This window comes from Jaculus jaculus, chromosome 2 (genome assembly GCF_020740685.1).
Source record: "Jaculus jaculus isolate mJacJac1 chromosome 2, mJacJac1.mat.Y.cur, whole genome shotgun sequence".
Taxonomy (NCBI): domain Eukaryota; kingdom Metazoa; phylum Chordata; class Mammalia; order Rodentia; family Dipodidae; genus Jaculus; species Jaculus jaculus.
In genome coordinates this window covers 182,854,506-182,867,751 of record NC_059103.1, presented here as the reverse complement: position 1 = coordinate 182,867,751, position 13,246 = coordinate 182,854,506, and the positions used below count along the sequence as shown (strand labels likewise).

Genomic DNA, 13,246 nt, shown 5'->3' with positions numbered 1-13,246 from the left:
CACACCCATTCTCTCTCTCTCTCTCTCTCTATCTGCCTCTTCCTCTCTCTGTCTGTCTCTGTCAAATAAATAAAAATAAACAAAAATAAATTAAAAATTTCTTTAAATACTAGCTCACCAATATGTGTGGAATTTAGCACTAAATTGCTTTATTCCATGGAATGATTTTAGAAATGCTCACATCCCACTTCAGTTCAATCTGTATTAGAAATAGTAAGAGAAAATTCTACCCACATTATTCAATAAACTATACAGTATACATGGTTTGATAAATTACCCTTTCAAAGGCTTTGTATCTGAAAGTATGATTTACAAGCACTTCTCCTTTTGCAAGTCCATGGTTGGGAGAGAAGCTTCTGCAAAGCAAGGAGCTTCTGCTGGTGGAGAGAATGTTAGATTGTGAAATCAAGATCATAAATTCAAACGTAATGCACACTTTAGCAGAGGATTCATAAATGTGAATTTTTATCCATGGACCTAACACTAGCTGGAAGAAAACCTATTTGACATAATATTACATAGCTAAACCTGGGAATTTTTTCATTAAAATTCACTGGGGCTGTTTTCTCCAGTTATGGAGATATAGTTTCTCCAGATATGGAGAAACACTATTCGAAAGCCTAACAGAAATAAGTGTTCATTCAGAAATACAATGAAAAATATGAGCTGTCAAGTGTGGCTGTGAACACCTTTAATCCTGGTACTCACGAGACAGAAGTAGGTGGATTATTGTGAGTTTGAGGCCGCCCAGAGAATACATAGTGAATTCCAGGTTAGCCTGGGCTATAGAGCAAGACTCTACCTCAAAATAACAAAAAAAAAAAAAAAAAAAGAAAGAAAAGAAAGAAAGAAAGAAAAGCTCTATAGGTATCCAAACATTTCTGTGTATAGCAGATTTGGATATATCTGGTACCTGAATCTCAGTACATGTATATGCATAGGGTTTGGGGAAAATTCATACTCTGTGCTGAAAGAAGGCTAATATGGTATAGTATGGATTCATTTTCTCTTCTAAAAATAAATCTGTAATATATTCATTGTCATGTATTCATTCATTTGTTGATTTTTCTTTTCTTCTCTGTCTTTTTTTAAAGAGAAACAACTATGAATTCTGTTTCTGAAATAAACAATGTCTTGGGCCCTAAATCTTGTGGGTCTTATTCATTTAGAGCAGAGAGCGACATTCACTTAACTAAGTTGGCTGATAAAGGAGTCTAAGTCTCTTGGTTCCCAATAAACAGCAAAGAATTGGTACATGTCACAGGCCTAGGAATGGTGAGACTTGTCAGAGAAATTTTCTTATAAAAGATAGATCTAGACATGGGGCAACTTTCATACAAGAGAGAGCTGGGTATGTTTTACTTTAAACTGAGTGAAGGAGCACTGAAAAAAAAAAATCTCTGTTTCTCAAGACAGAGAGAACTTGCGGCTGTTGTTTTCAAACTGGGCCTATTTTGCTGCCCTGAGGACATATGGCATGCTCTGGAAATATTTTCCTCTAGGGCCACAGTGTGATACCAAGGGAAGGTTCTGGAATGGAGTGTATAGATACCAGGGATACTGTGGCATATTCTAGATTGCCCACCTCAGTCAGCAATCACTTGGCACCAATGTTAATAGCATCAGCATTGAGATTGAGTTGTCCTTCCTTCCTGAAATCTGAAAGAGAAATCATCTTTTGGATTGCAAGATGTTGTGAACTCTAAAGCACTGTGAGAAGAAGGATGCACAACCTTATCTGAAATGTCTGCGGCATTGAACCCCATTCCAGGGTTTAAAATAGTGCCTTTGAAGAGCCCCTGTGCAATAGCTGCCCCAACAAGCATGTGATAGGAAACAATGGAATTACTCACTAGTGTTCACAGTAGAATGCATGCGTGTCTGCATAAGGGGATATAATGGCACTAGAATGTGTTACATGGGCCTGCCTTATAATTGTGAAAACATTCATCAGACACAGGTTAAAAATGAATTGTGTCGGGCTGTAGAGATGGCTTAGCGGTTAAGCGCTTGCCTGTGAAGCCTAAGGACCCCGGTTCGAGGCTCGGTTCCCCAGGTCCCACATTAGCCAGATGCACAAGGGGGCGCACGCGTCTGGAGTTCGTTTGCAGAGGCTGGAAGGCCTGGTGCGCCCATTCTCTCTCTCTCTCTCTCTATCTGTCTTTCTCTCTGTGTCTGTCGCTCTCAAATAAATAAATAAATTAAAATTAAAAAAAAAATGAATTGTGTCAAAAATTATGGGACATGTGATGTTACTGTATTTAGAAATAAACTTTCAAAACAGTCATAAAATAAGCTAAAGAGAAAGTCATTTTGAAATGGTAAAGATTGACTTAGTCACTATGGTTATATTTTAGTTTTAGTATAGAGGTCATTTTTAGACTTATAAATCATACTGAATGGGCATCAATTTCATAACAAGGAAATGAGAATCATTCCATAAAAAAAAAAATTTTAAAAACCTAAAGTGATGTGGTATTGCTTAAGGTTTTGAGCTGACAATTTAATCCTGTCGTCACATACTCATTCACTTATTTATTCTATAAACAAATATATAATCTCTCATGGTTCACCACACGCTGCACCCATCTCTGGATAGAAGACATAGAAAAGTGACCAAATACCAATCTTGTAGTTTATTAATGTGTGATTGTGTGTGCATTTAAGGATTTGGGTGGTTTAGAAAATGTTCTAGAAACAACCCACACAGCCCATTGTCACGCACATTTTAAAGTGAAGGCCTCAAGAGCAGCTCATCTAAGGTTTTGACTGCAAAGGCGAAAAGCCTCTTTGGGCTGCTGAAAATAAGCTGGTATGAAAGAACTGCCTGGCAGAGCAGGTGCTGTTTACAAAGGCTGTTGCCATTGGAAACTGACTCTTCACTGGCTTTGGCTGCGTTAGAAGTCACCAAACAAATCCTCCTCAGCCGTTATTGTCACTCGCTGCATTCAATGCTGCTGCCACAGTTCTCACAGGGCTTCTTCTGAGGGGGCACAAGAAACCTCTGTCCTCTCTTCGGGGGGACGCATCCCAGCACATGCATGCCATGGGCCCAGTGGCTGGTCCTTCTTGCCAAGATTCTCACTCAGTCTGCAGAAATGCTGTTCAGGAAACAAGAATTTGTAAATGTGATTCTCTCCTGCGTTATGAATCTAAGTGTGAATATGAAATAATGAAGTGATCTAATCCAAAATAAATGGAGTCTGTAGTTATTGTTGTAAGACTGTAAGTTTCAAGCTGAAAAAAAAAAAAAAACAGAAATAGAGATTTTTAAAATTATTTCTGGTTTTTCGAGGTATGGTCTTGCTCTTGACTAGGCTGACCTGAAATTCACTACGCAGTCTTAGGCAGTCCTCCTACCTCTGCCTCCCAAGTACCCAGATTAAAGAAAGGCACATGCTCACATGCCCTGCTAAATTATTATGATTTTTTTTGTAATGAATAGGATGAGTTGATTTTCTACCAAATGCCATTGTATTATGAAAAACTAATTGAAATTAAATTCTAGAAACTATTTTTGCAGGGTTCTAAGAATCATCAGTTGAGCGAGGTATCCTAAATATTCTACTTTTTTTCATATGTTTGTGTTCATCGGGCAGTGTGTGTGTGTGTGTGTGTGTGTGTGTGTGTGTGTGTGCATGTCTGTAAGGATGTATATACACGTGAGGCTGGAGGCCATAGGTCAACATAAGATGTCTTCCTCAGTTGCCTTACACCTTATATTTCGTTAGAGGGTAGCCCTGGGGATCACCGTCTGGACATCACTAGTTTTCCAGTGTGCTCCAGTGAAATATCCTGTTACCACCTTACCAGCACTAGGATTATAGGTTTGCTCTGGCATGCCCAGGTTTTAAGGGATGTTGAGGATCCAAAATCAGATCTTTTTATTATTATAATTATTATTAACAACATACTTGTATGGATACATCATGTGTTGGAACTCCCTTTTCCCTTGTCTCTACCCGCATCCCACTGGAGACCCTCCTCAGTGGTGTTGGAGGCATTTCCCATGGGGTTGTGGATTATGCATTGTGGGAGCAGCAATCAGTATTGTTGATTTTAGTTTTTTTGGAGGGGGGATGCCTCATGGGCATGATGTCTCAACCTGTGGCTCTTACAATCTTTCCATACTTTCTTCTGCAAAATTCCCTGAGCCGTGGTAGGTGAGTTTTATGTCTACTTCAGTGATTAGCTCTTAAGAGCTGCTAGCTCTCTGCCTTGGTAAGTGTGTAGTATCCTCAGGGTCTGTTTCCCTCAACCTGGTGCTGATTGTCAGGTTCACCGTGAAAGCACACTCTTGCTCATCTCCCCCGTTCCTCTGTGGTTTTGGTTATGGCTTGGCTGAAGTGTGAGGGGTAATTTATCTCCTTGGGTCTCACTACCTTCTGAAAAAGAAAAACTGATTCTCCAATGGAGAATGAAGTCAGCATAGTTTACATGGGATAAGCATTATTAATTTAGGGATAATTTGATGCATATAACTTCTCTTTTAGCCAAAGACTAATGTGAAATTTTTACTAAATCAGTAAATATGTAGCCACAGCCTGGTCAAAACCCAGTGCAATAGACAAATGCTGAAAAGGAATCAATACTTAGCATTAAATTCCCTTCTGGGCCATCTCCTGTCCCTGAGGTCCATTAGGATCCAAAGCATAAACAGAGGGCTCACTTTCTTAGGTCATGAGTGTTCTGCCTCCTTATGTACCTACACTGTGCTTAATACTTTTGATCCCCAGAGGCCTGACTCTCCTCCTGATTTCCATTCTTAGGCCGGGATCACCATACATACTGCTGGCCAACTGTGTCATTAGTAGACAGAGGTCCATATTATCCAATTGTCCAGTTCCCTTGAGGGAACTGAGTGCAAATCAGGAATGTCAGACATAATATATGCATGGAGGTTGTAGGTAGGGCAAATCAGAGTTCTTGTCCTAGGCTTCAGCACTATGGAGTACTGAGGAAGAATTTGGTTTGAAGTCCTCACAGCCTTCCCCAGAACCATTAGCACATGTGCTCTGTAATGGAGGCTGTAACTAAAAAGCCATCCTGCCTGAGTTGAAAATTACCTTTGGAAGTGGTAAATTGACTTCTCCTCCACCTAGGACAACATTTTTATTTTTATAATAAGCCACAAATCAGGTACACTCCTACTGTGCATGACTTATCCTTAATAAGAATAGTGGATTATTGGCCAGGAATGGTGGCATCTGACTTTAATCCCAGAACTCAAGAGACAGAGGTAAGAGGATCACTGTGAGTTTGAGACCAGCCTGGGCTTGAGTGGTACCCTCAATAATAAACAAAAATAAAAATAAAAAAGAATATCTGATTATCATCAAAATACCAACATGTGATTTATTTATGTTTATTTTGTGTGATTAAAAATAAACCTGATAAGTATTTCCATACTTGTATATTAAACATACTGTGTGTTTTCTGTTCCTCACTCTTAAGTCTATGTGTCATTAACCATTTTCTCTTCTGATCTATTCCTGGTAGTCATCAGTTGTGGAGACCCAGGGATACCAGCCAATGGACTGAGATATGGGGATGATTTTGTGGTTGGACAAAATGTTTCCTACATGTGCCAACCAGGCTACACAATGGAACAGAATGGTTCTCAAGTCAGGATGTGCACAGCTAATGGCACGTGGAGTGGGGTGATGCCAACATGCAGAGGTATGAGGATGAGCTTAACAATATTTTCAATGGCTAACTGCCACATGTTTCTTTATTTTATGTACAAGATTAAAGCATTTGTGTTCTGTTTACATTTGCTGGTACTGAAATATACTATAGTTTATTTTTATTTTTATTTATTTATTTAAGAATGACTGACAGAGAGAGAAACAGACAGTTAGAGAGAAACAGAGAGAATGGGTGTGCGAGGGCCTCCAGCCACTGAAAACAAACTCCAGACACATTCACCCTTTTGCATCTGGCTAACGTGAGTCCTGGGGAATCGAGCCTCGAACCAGGGTCCTTAGGTTTCACAGGCAAGCACTTAACCACAAAGCCACCTCTCCAGCCTGATAGTTTATTTTTAATACTTATTTTAACACACATGTCTTTCATATCCTATATTGACTAAACATTAGATATTATTTAGTAGTGACAATGAGCTTGTAATGCAACAAAATAAAAAAATAGTACACACTCAGATATGTAATCATCCTATCTATACTGATTGGTTAATATTTTCAAAGAATGTAAATTTAATGAGTCATATAACTTTAGTGTACTGAGCCTCTTGGTTCTAGTCATTCAAAGATAGTTTAAAAAATAATTCTCTAATTGGAAAGAAAATACTCCAGATTGTGATACTTTATTTTTTCTTGAGATTCCAGAGAACCTGTTTGTTCCTTGGATATAATCTTGAATTATTATATTATTTGTTATAGGCAGAAATTCCCTTGTTGATTTTATTCTATGTAAATATGTCACATTTTATACATATTGTATTTATTATTATATGCAATTGTTTATTGTCATTTATGTAGTAGAATCAAAGAAAATAGTAGATATTTATATTTTTAAAAATTGAGTGGTTAAGCAAAAATAATTTACATGTATATTAATTGATAGTAATGATCAACTGATCTTGATTTATATTCTAGAAAATATAATACTTCTGCTATTTATCTTTTTCTGCAGTTTCTGAAACAGATCATTGATAATTGTTTTAGTCATTGATTGTACATTAATATTTATTTGTGTGTTTCAGTTTAGTAATATACCTAAAGATATTTTAGATTTTAGAAGTTGTCTTATACATTCATTAATTCAAATTGATCATTGCTGCTAGAAAACTACAAAATGTCTATGTATATGCCTCAGTGATCATAAAGCTATTCTCATTCTTAGCCTCTGACATTGGTAAGCTCTCTTTGCTCTTCATCACTGACACTTTATCCACCATGTTGTTGCTTGGGAAGGACTTAAAAGTCTTTAAACCCAAAAAGAAATATATATATATACTTTACAAATTTTCAGAGCTGGAGAGATGGCTTAGTGGTTAAGTGCTTGCCTGTGAAGCCTAAGGACCCTGGTTCAAGGCTCAATTCCCCAGAACCCAGGTTAGCCAGATGCACAAGGGGGTGCAAGCATCTGGAGAGTTCTTTTGCAGTGGCTGGAGGCCCTGCCATGCCCATTCTCTCTCTCTTTCTCTTTCTTTCTCTCTCTCTCTTTCTCTCTCTCCCTCTTACTCTCTCTGTCACTCTCAAATAAAAATAAGAACAACAACAAAATCTTTTCAATATAATTAAAAATTCTATAGTAGCTTGCAAAATAAGAATCTACATATTAACAGAAAGTAATGTGAACACTGTCATTAGAAATATAGTCTGTGCTTTGAAAATGTTATAAAACTGTTTCCAACTTCCTCAATCTCAAACTATTCATTGTCAAAGTCCCCAGCTACTCAGTCTCTCTTAAGGTCCTTGAAAATAATCTTTTGGGGGCTGGAAAGATGGCTCAGTGGTAAAAAAAGAGCTTGCTTGCAAAGCTTGATGGCTTAGGTTACGTTCCCTGGTATCCAAGATGCATAACATTGTGCCTGAAACTGGAGTCCATTTATTGTGGCAAAAGGCCCCTGTGCTCATGGTCTATGTTCTCTCTCTTTGCAAATAAATCTGAAAAATAATAATATCACACAAGTTGAACTGTTTATCAGTTACAGTGTTCCAAACAGAAAGTCATCCAATCTTTGTTCCTCTTACATATTAGACGTCAGACTGCTTGCCATTTTGTACTGGAATCTGATAACCAGTATCCACTAAGTTGCCAAGAATAAGCAGCTTCCTAAAGGATTAATTCTAGCGATCTTGCCAGAATCCTAACAGGAGAATAAAACATGTCACACTGTATTATCCTTCAAAAGGTTAAAATAGCACGTATGCTTCCCATAATGATATGTATATATTTTTCACACCCAGGATAATTCCCCAGCAGTGTCTAATCACTTTTCATGTATTTGCAGCTGTTACCTGCCCAGCTCCACCCCAGATCTCGAATGGAAGGCTAGAAGGAACACATTTTGACTGGGGCTTTAGTATTAGCTACATCTGTTCTCCAGGATATGAGCTATCCTTTCCTGCTGTTTTAACCTGTGTAGGAAACGGAACCTGGAGTGGGGAAGTACCACAGTGCTTACGTAAGTATAACTTTCCTACTTATGTTTTAAAATAACATTTGTTACTTCAATGTGTTGAATTTGTTAGAACAATCAAAAGTGGTTAAGCTGACTATAAATACCTAACTAAATTTCAAGGAAAAAAATCCATTTATCAATGTAGCTACTTTTCACATACTCTAGTAATTATATTCTTCCTGGGTTTTCTACATTTTTAGACTAACTAACATTATTTGATGTTTTCTTTCTTATTAGAATTATTCTTTAAATTAGAGATGATGGAGTAAAATATTATTTACAAGTTAGACAGAAGATGAGGAATAATATCAGCATTATCATTGTGACCTATAAGGCTTCAATTTATAAAACATTCAAAGGACCTCTTGTTAGATAATATAATTTTTAGAATAAGTTAGCTCCAATGTTTTAATGTTAATAGCATACAAAGTAATCATTAAAAATCTAATTTATGATGAGTAAATCCTTAGAAAATACCATTGTGTCCTAAATTGGACAAGTGTGCTCTGGAATAGATAAAACTAACAAAGAGAAATTGTTTATTTGTTTTGATATGACTGAAATAAAAATTCAATTAAGTTGTTATCTTTACCTAAGTCTTATGTGGCTTAGTGGTAGGGCACTTACCTAGCATTGTACAGGGCCTGGGTTCAATTCATATCCTCACCAAAAAAGAAAGAAAAGAAACAGCACAATAGAGTAGACTTTGGCCTGTTGCAATGCAAATACAAATAATAATAATGATGATACATTGTCATTTAAATTGCAATGGATATTTCATATATCTTTTTCTTATTTGCTTTGCATGTCATTTTTACTACACATAAGATCACTTATAACATGTTTACAGAAAGTGATACCTAAATTCAGAGAAGAAAGTCAGATTTTCAACTGGGTAAACCTGCCTCCTTTAGGGAACCAACTACATAATGATGTGGGCTAAGTGGTAGACTATGAAATCAAATTCAAAAGAGGTGGACTTATAGGCAAGGATCAGGTTTATGAAATAGACAAATTCATTAATTTTAGCCACATTGTAAAGAAACCATTCTCTTCTCTTTGCTCAGATTAAAGTATCACTTCTTTGTCATCATGTCCTTCTGATTTTTAGGGCTATATTATAAGCCTTCAAGTACAAAAGTAATAGAGTCTTCACATGACATCCCCCAGGGGGAAAAAAAAAATAGATGAACTGGGCTGAAGGGATGGCTTAGTGGTTAAGGCTCAACTCCTCAGGACCCATATAAGCCAGATGCACAAGGCAGCACATGCATCTGGAGTTCGTTTGCAGTGGCTGAAGGCCCTGGTGCGCCCATTCTCTATTTTCCTCTTTTTTTCTATCAAATAAATAAAATAAAATAAAAATTTATGAAAAGAGATGAAATGATACCCAGGGAGAAATGAGAGAGTTTTGTGGGTATACTTCCCTCCTTTGCTCCTTGTTGAAAAAATCAAAACTCTTAGGTGAATAACTAAACATAAATAGTCAAGAAAATCATTCCAGGGATAGTTATAAATTAGCAATGTTAGAAATGATAATTAAATCTGAAATGCACAAAATAAAAATACTCACCTAAGAGATATATTTTGACTTTAAAATGCAGTCTACAAAGTTTAATAAAATAATAGATAAGTCAGATAAACTAAGTATCCTGTAGCTGAGGGTTTTAGAGTTTACTACCAGAAATGCATGGATGGCAGCTGGCACTCTGGTTTAAAATACCTATAAGATGCCAAAAATGAAAACCAAACAGAGTAATCCAATAGTTTTCATGTCATTTTAATTTATTATTTAACTCTGAATAGCCTTCCTCTATTTTATTCACACAATAGTTACTTTAATTGTCTAATTCTTTTTACAAATTAAAAAAAAAAAAAAGGTTGTTACAAAAATAGGCTTGAAAATCCAGGCTGATCCTCCAGTTTTCAATTTCAAGGAAGTTTCTAATTTGAACATCGAACCCTAGGCTAAGGCAGGCTGAAATTTCAGAAACATGAATTCCCTTTGTTCTGGGAGCCCCGACTTCATTTCTGTTGTCCTGGAAGATATCCTATCCAGTTAGCATCTTCTCCCTGATGATGTGGGATGATATATTTTTTAGAAACCCCACTTGCAACAATCCTGAGGCAAAACTCATACTTAAAAGAAGTGGTTAGGGTTTGTTTGCTTGAGAGGAAAAGATACTTTCAGGTGCTAAATCTACACATTTAAGATTGAATATGGAGGCCATTGCTCAGTAGTTAAGATCATTTGCTTGCATATCCTGCTGGCCCAGGTACAATTGCCCAGAACCCATATTCAGCCAAGTACACAAAATGGAATATATGTCTGGCGATTGTTGCTAGTGGTGAAATGCTTTGACATCCCATTCATACTCTTTCTCTCTCTCTTTCTCTCCTTCTAATAAATAAGTAAAACTCTTAAAATTTAATGTATTTTAGAATGGTTACAGTAACAAATTAGATGGTACATATATTTTCCATTGTAAGACACTGAAACCACTTTTTTATAGCTACTTGTCTAAGTGGTAATCTAGTAGCTCTGAAACCATGTGATCTCAAGAGTCTTGTGAGCTTCATTCTGTCAGTCACACTGGATTACAAAATTTCTGCACAATGCAGGTTAGGTCCCAGCATAGGCCAAACATTGTTTCCTCCATCTCTTTCCAGCAAACGTTTGCCATGTTATTTACTTTCCATCTCCTTCCTTTGCCACCCACACCAAACAAACACAAGCTTGGTCTTTTTCCCTCAACCTTTTTTTTTTTCTTTTTTTCTCAAACCCTATAAGGACAGGATTCTTTCTCAGTGTGTCTATGCATTTGTTCAAATGCTGAAAAACAGCCAGCTTGCTGTTTCTCTTGGATTAACAGCATATTTTGTAAGCAAGTGCCTTTAACTACTAAGCCATCCCCCAATTCCTAATTAACCATATTTTGAATTGAGTTATATAATCAGTTTATTTAGAGTTCCTGTAATGCTATAAATCTCCATTGTGGGCATAGAACATTGAAATTCCTTAATTTTATGTAGATTCATATATATATATATATATATATATATATGTATGTATGTAGATTCATATATATATATATATATATATATATATGTATGTATGTATATGTATATATCAACAGTATTTGAAGATAAAACCAATCAGATATTGAGACAGAGTATAATTGAAAAGTATGTGTGCAAGATAGACTGAGTGCTATAGTTACATTCTCTTTGCTAACACAAATCACCCAAAGGAAAGCAGATGTTGAAAGAAAAGTTTTTATTTTGGCTTGTAGTCTTGAGAGGAAGCTTCACCTCTGCCAGAGTAGGTTGAAAATAGCAGTGAGAGAAGGAGTTGAACTCTGCAAGGGGGTGTTTGCTATAACACCCCTTAGCCTGCTCCCAGGAACATACCTCCTCCAACAAGGCTTTTCCTCCCAAATTGTGATCAGCTGAAGACTAAGTAGGAAGCATAATCAAAAACACCTGATGCTGAGGGTATTTACATTCAAACCACAATTGTGTGTGTGTGTTTGTACACGTACAACATTGCACTATGAACTGGGACCTGGATTCTTCTTGGTAGTTATTTTTGATGGAGCTACCTGTGATTCATGTGTCTTCTCAAAAGTCGATTCCAACTTGCAGTGTGTAAAGGATGATACATTGATTCTGATCAGTGGAAAATAGCGCACATGTAAAACTTTTCATTTTTATTAAGGTAGTATGGTTGATAGAAAATATCAGACTAAGCTGGGTGTGGTGGCACACGCCTTTAATCTCAGCACTCGGGAGGCAGAGGTAGGAGGATTGCCATGAGTTCAAGGCCACCCTGAGATGACAAAGTTAATTCCAGGTTAGCCTGGACCAGAGTGAGACACTACTTCGAAAAACAAAACAAAACAAAACTAACAAACAAACAACAAAAAAGAAAATATCAGACTAATCATCCAAATATTATACTTTGTTTTTAGCATTTATGTCAACATATGCAAGAAAACATGAGATTTATATTGGAATAACTTTATCATGGGTACTCTGTCTACTTAGTGTACTGTCCCAGTAAATAGCCATGTTTTTTTTTTCTTTTTTTATAAACTATGTTCTCTAAACAATCCACAGTCTTTTAGAAAAGTGTCTTTATTTTCCCTGGCAGCAAAGTTCTGTGGTGACCCTGGTATACCTTCCCAAGGAAAACGAGAAGGCAGAAGTTTTATATACCAGTCCGAGGTTTCATTCAGCTGCAATCCTCCATTCATATTAGTGGGATCAAGCACCAGGTTATGTCAAGCTGATGGCACTTGGAGTGGCTCGTCACCTCACTGCATAGGTAATAGTAAAAGTGATTATATTTGTAATTTTTAAAAGAATGAGTATCAGTGAAATTTTATGGCTTTTTTGACATCACCCCCCCAAATAAAACTGTAGTTAGCTAAACATAAGAACAACATATAGAAGCAATTAAAAGAACTGAAAATGAGTGTTAGTAATTTAGGTCAAGATTTTTAACAGTGTTAAAGTCCTGAAGAAAAATTAAATTATTTCACCAAGTAGCATTCATATTAGGGGGGGAAAAAATAAACTTTTCAGAATAATGGCACTAAATGGCATTATGTAGTTAAATCTTTACAGTTAATAAACTTGCTGCAAAAGTATACCTGCATATATTTCCAAGTGACTCTAAGCATATTCCTATAATCTTAACTTTAAAATGCCAAATTGGGTAAGCCCTCTAAACCATGTGTCATACAAACAACCAGCTCAGCGAGTCCTGCCCCTGCCGCTCTTATGAACTACTTTCATTCAGTATCACGGGGATCTAACTACTTTCTAGAAATAGCTTTTATTTATTTTGTGGAGTACTGACATATATAATATCATATATGATCAAGGCCCTTGTACAAACATTTCACGCATGTGGGGTAAGAGAGCTTGTATTTGCCTTGACAGAGTAAAATCCATGTCAAGCACCTTTTCTACTGGAAAGATGCAAAGGTCAAGAAGTACATAATGAATATAAATGGGGGCTATGCGAATTCCTTGCTTCAATATTAACAGGCTGCTGCCCTTGGAAAAATCCTGCTAGGTTCACTCTCATTA

General features: G+C 36.6%; 1 protein-coding gene across 7 annotated transcripts in view; it reads left to right on the top strand.

The window, feature by feature from the left end:
- Positions 1-13,246, top strand: part of Csmd3 (CUB and Sushi multiple domains 3) — a 1,124,273-nt gene that overhangs the window by 1,075,676 nt on the left and 35,351 nt on the right. For all 7 annotated transcript variants that reach the window (XM_045143269.1, XM_045143267.1, XM_045143265.1 and 4 more), the window contains 3 exons: positions 5,500-5,679; positions 7,979-8,152; positions 12,303-12,476. In XM_045143269.1, the coding sequence (XP_044999204.1) occupies positions 5,500-5,679; positions 7,979-8,152; positions 12,303-12,476 (528 nt within the window). The remainder of the gene's footprint in view (positions 1-5,499; positions 5,680-7,978; positions 8,153-12,302; positions 12,477-13,246) is intronic.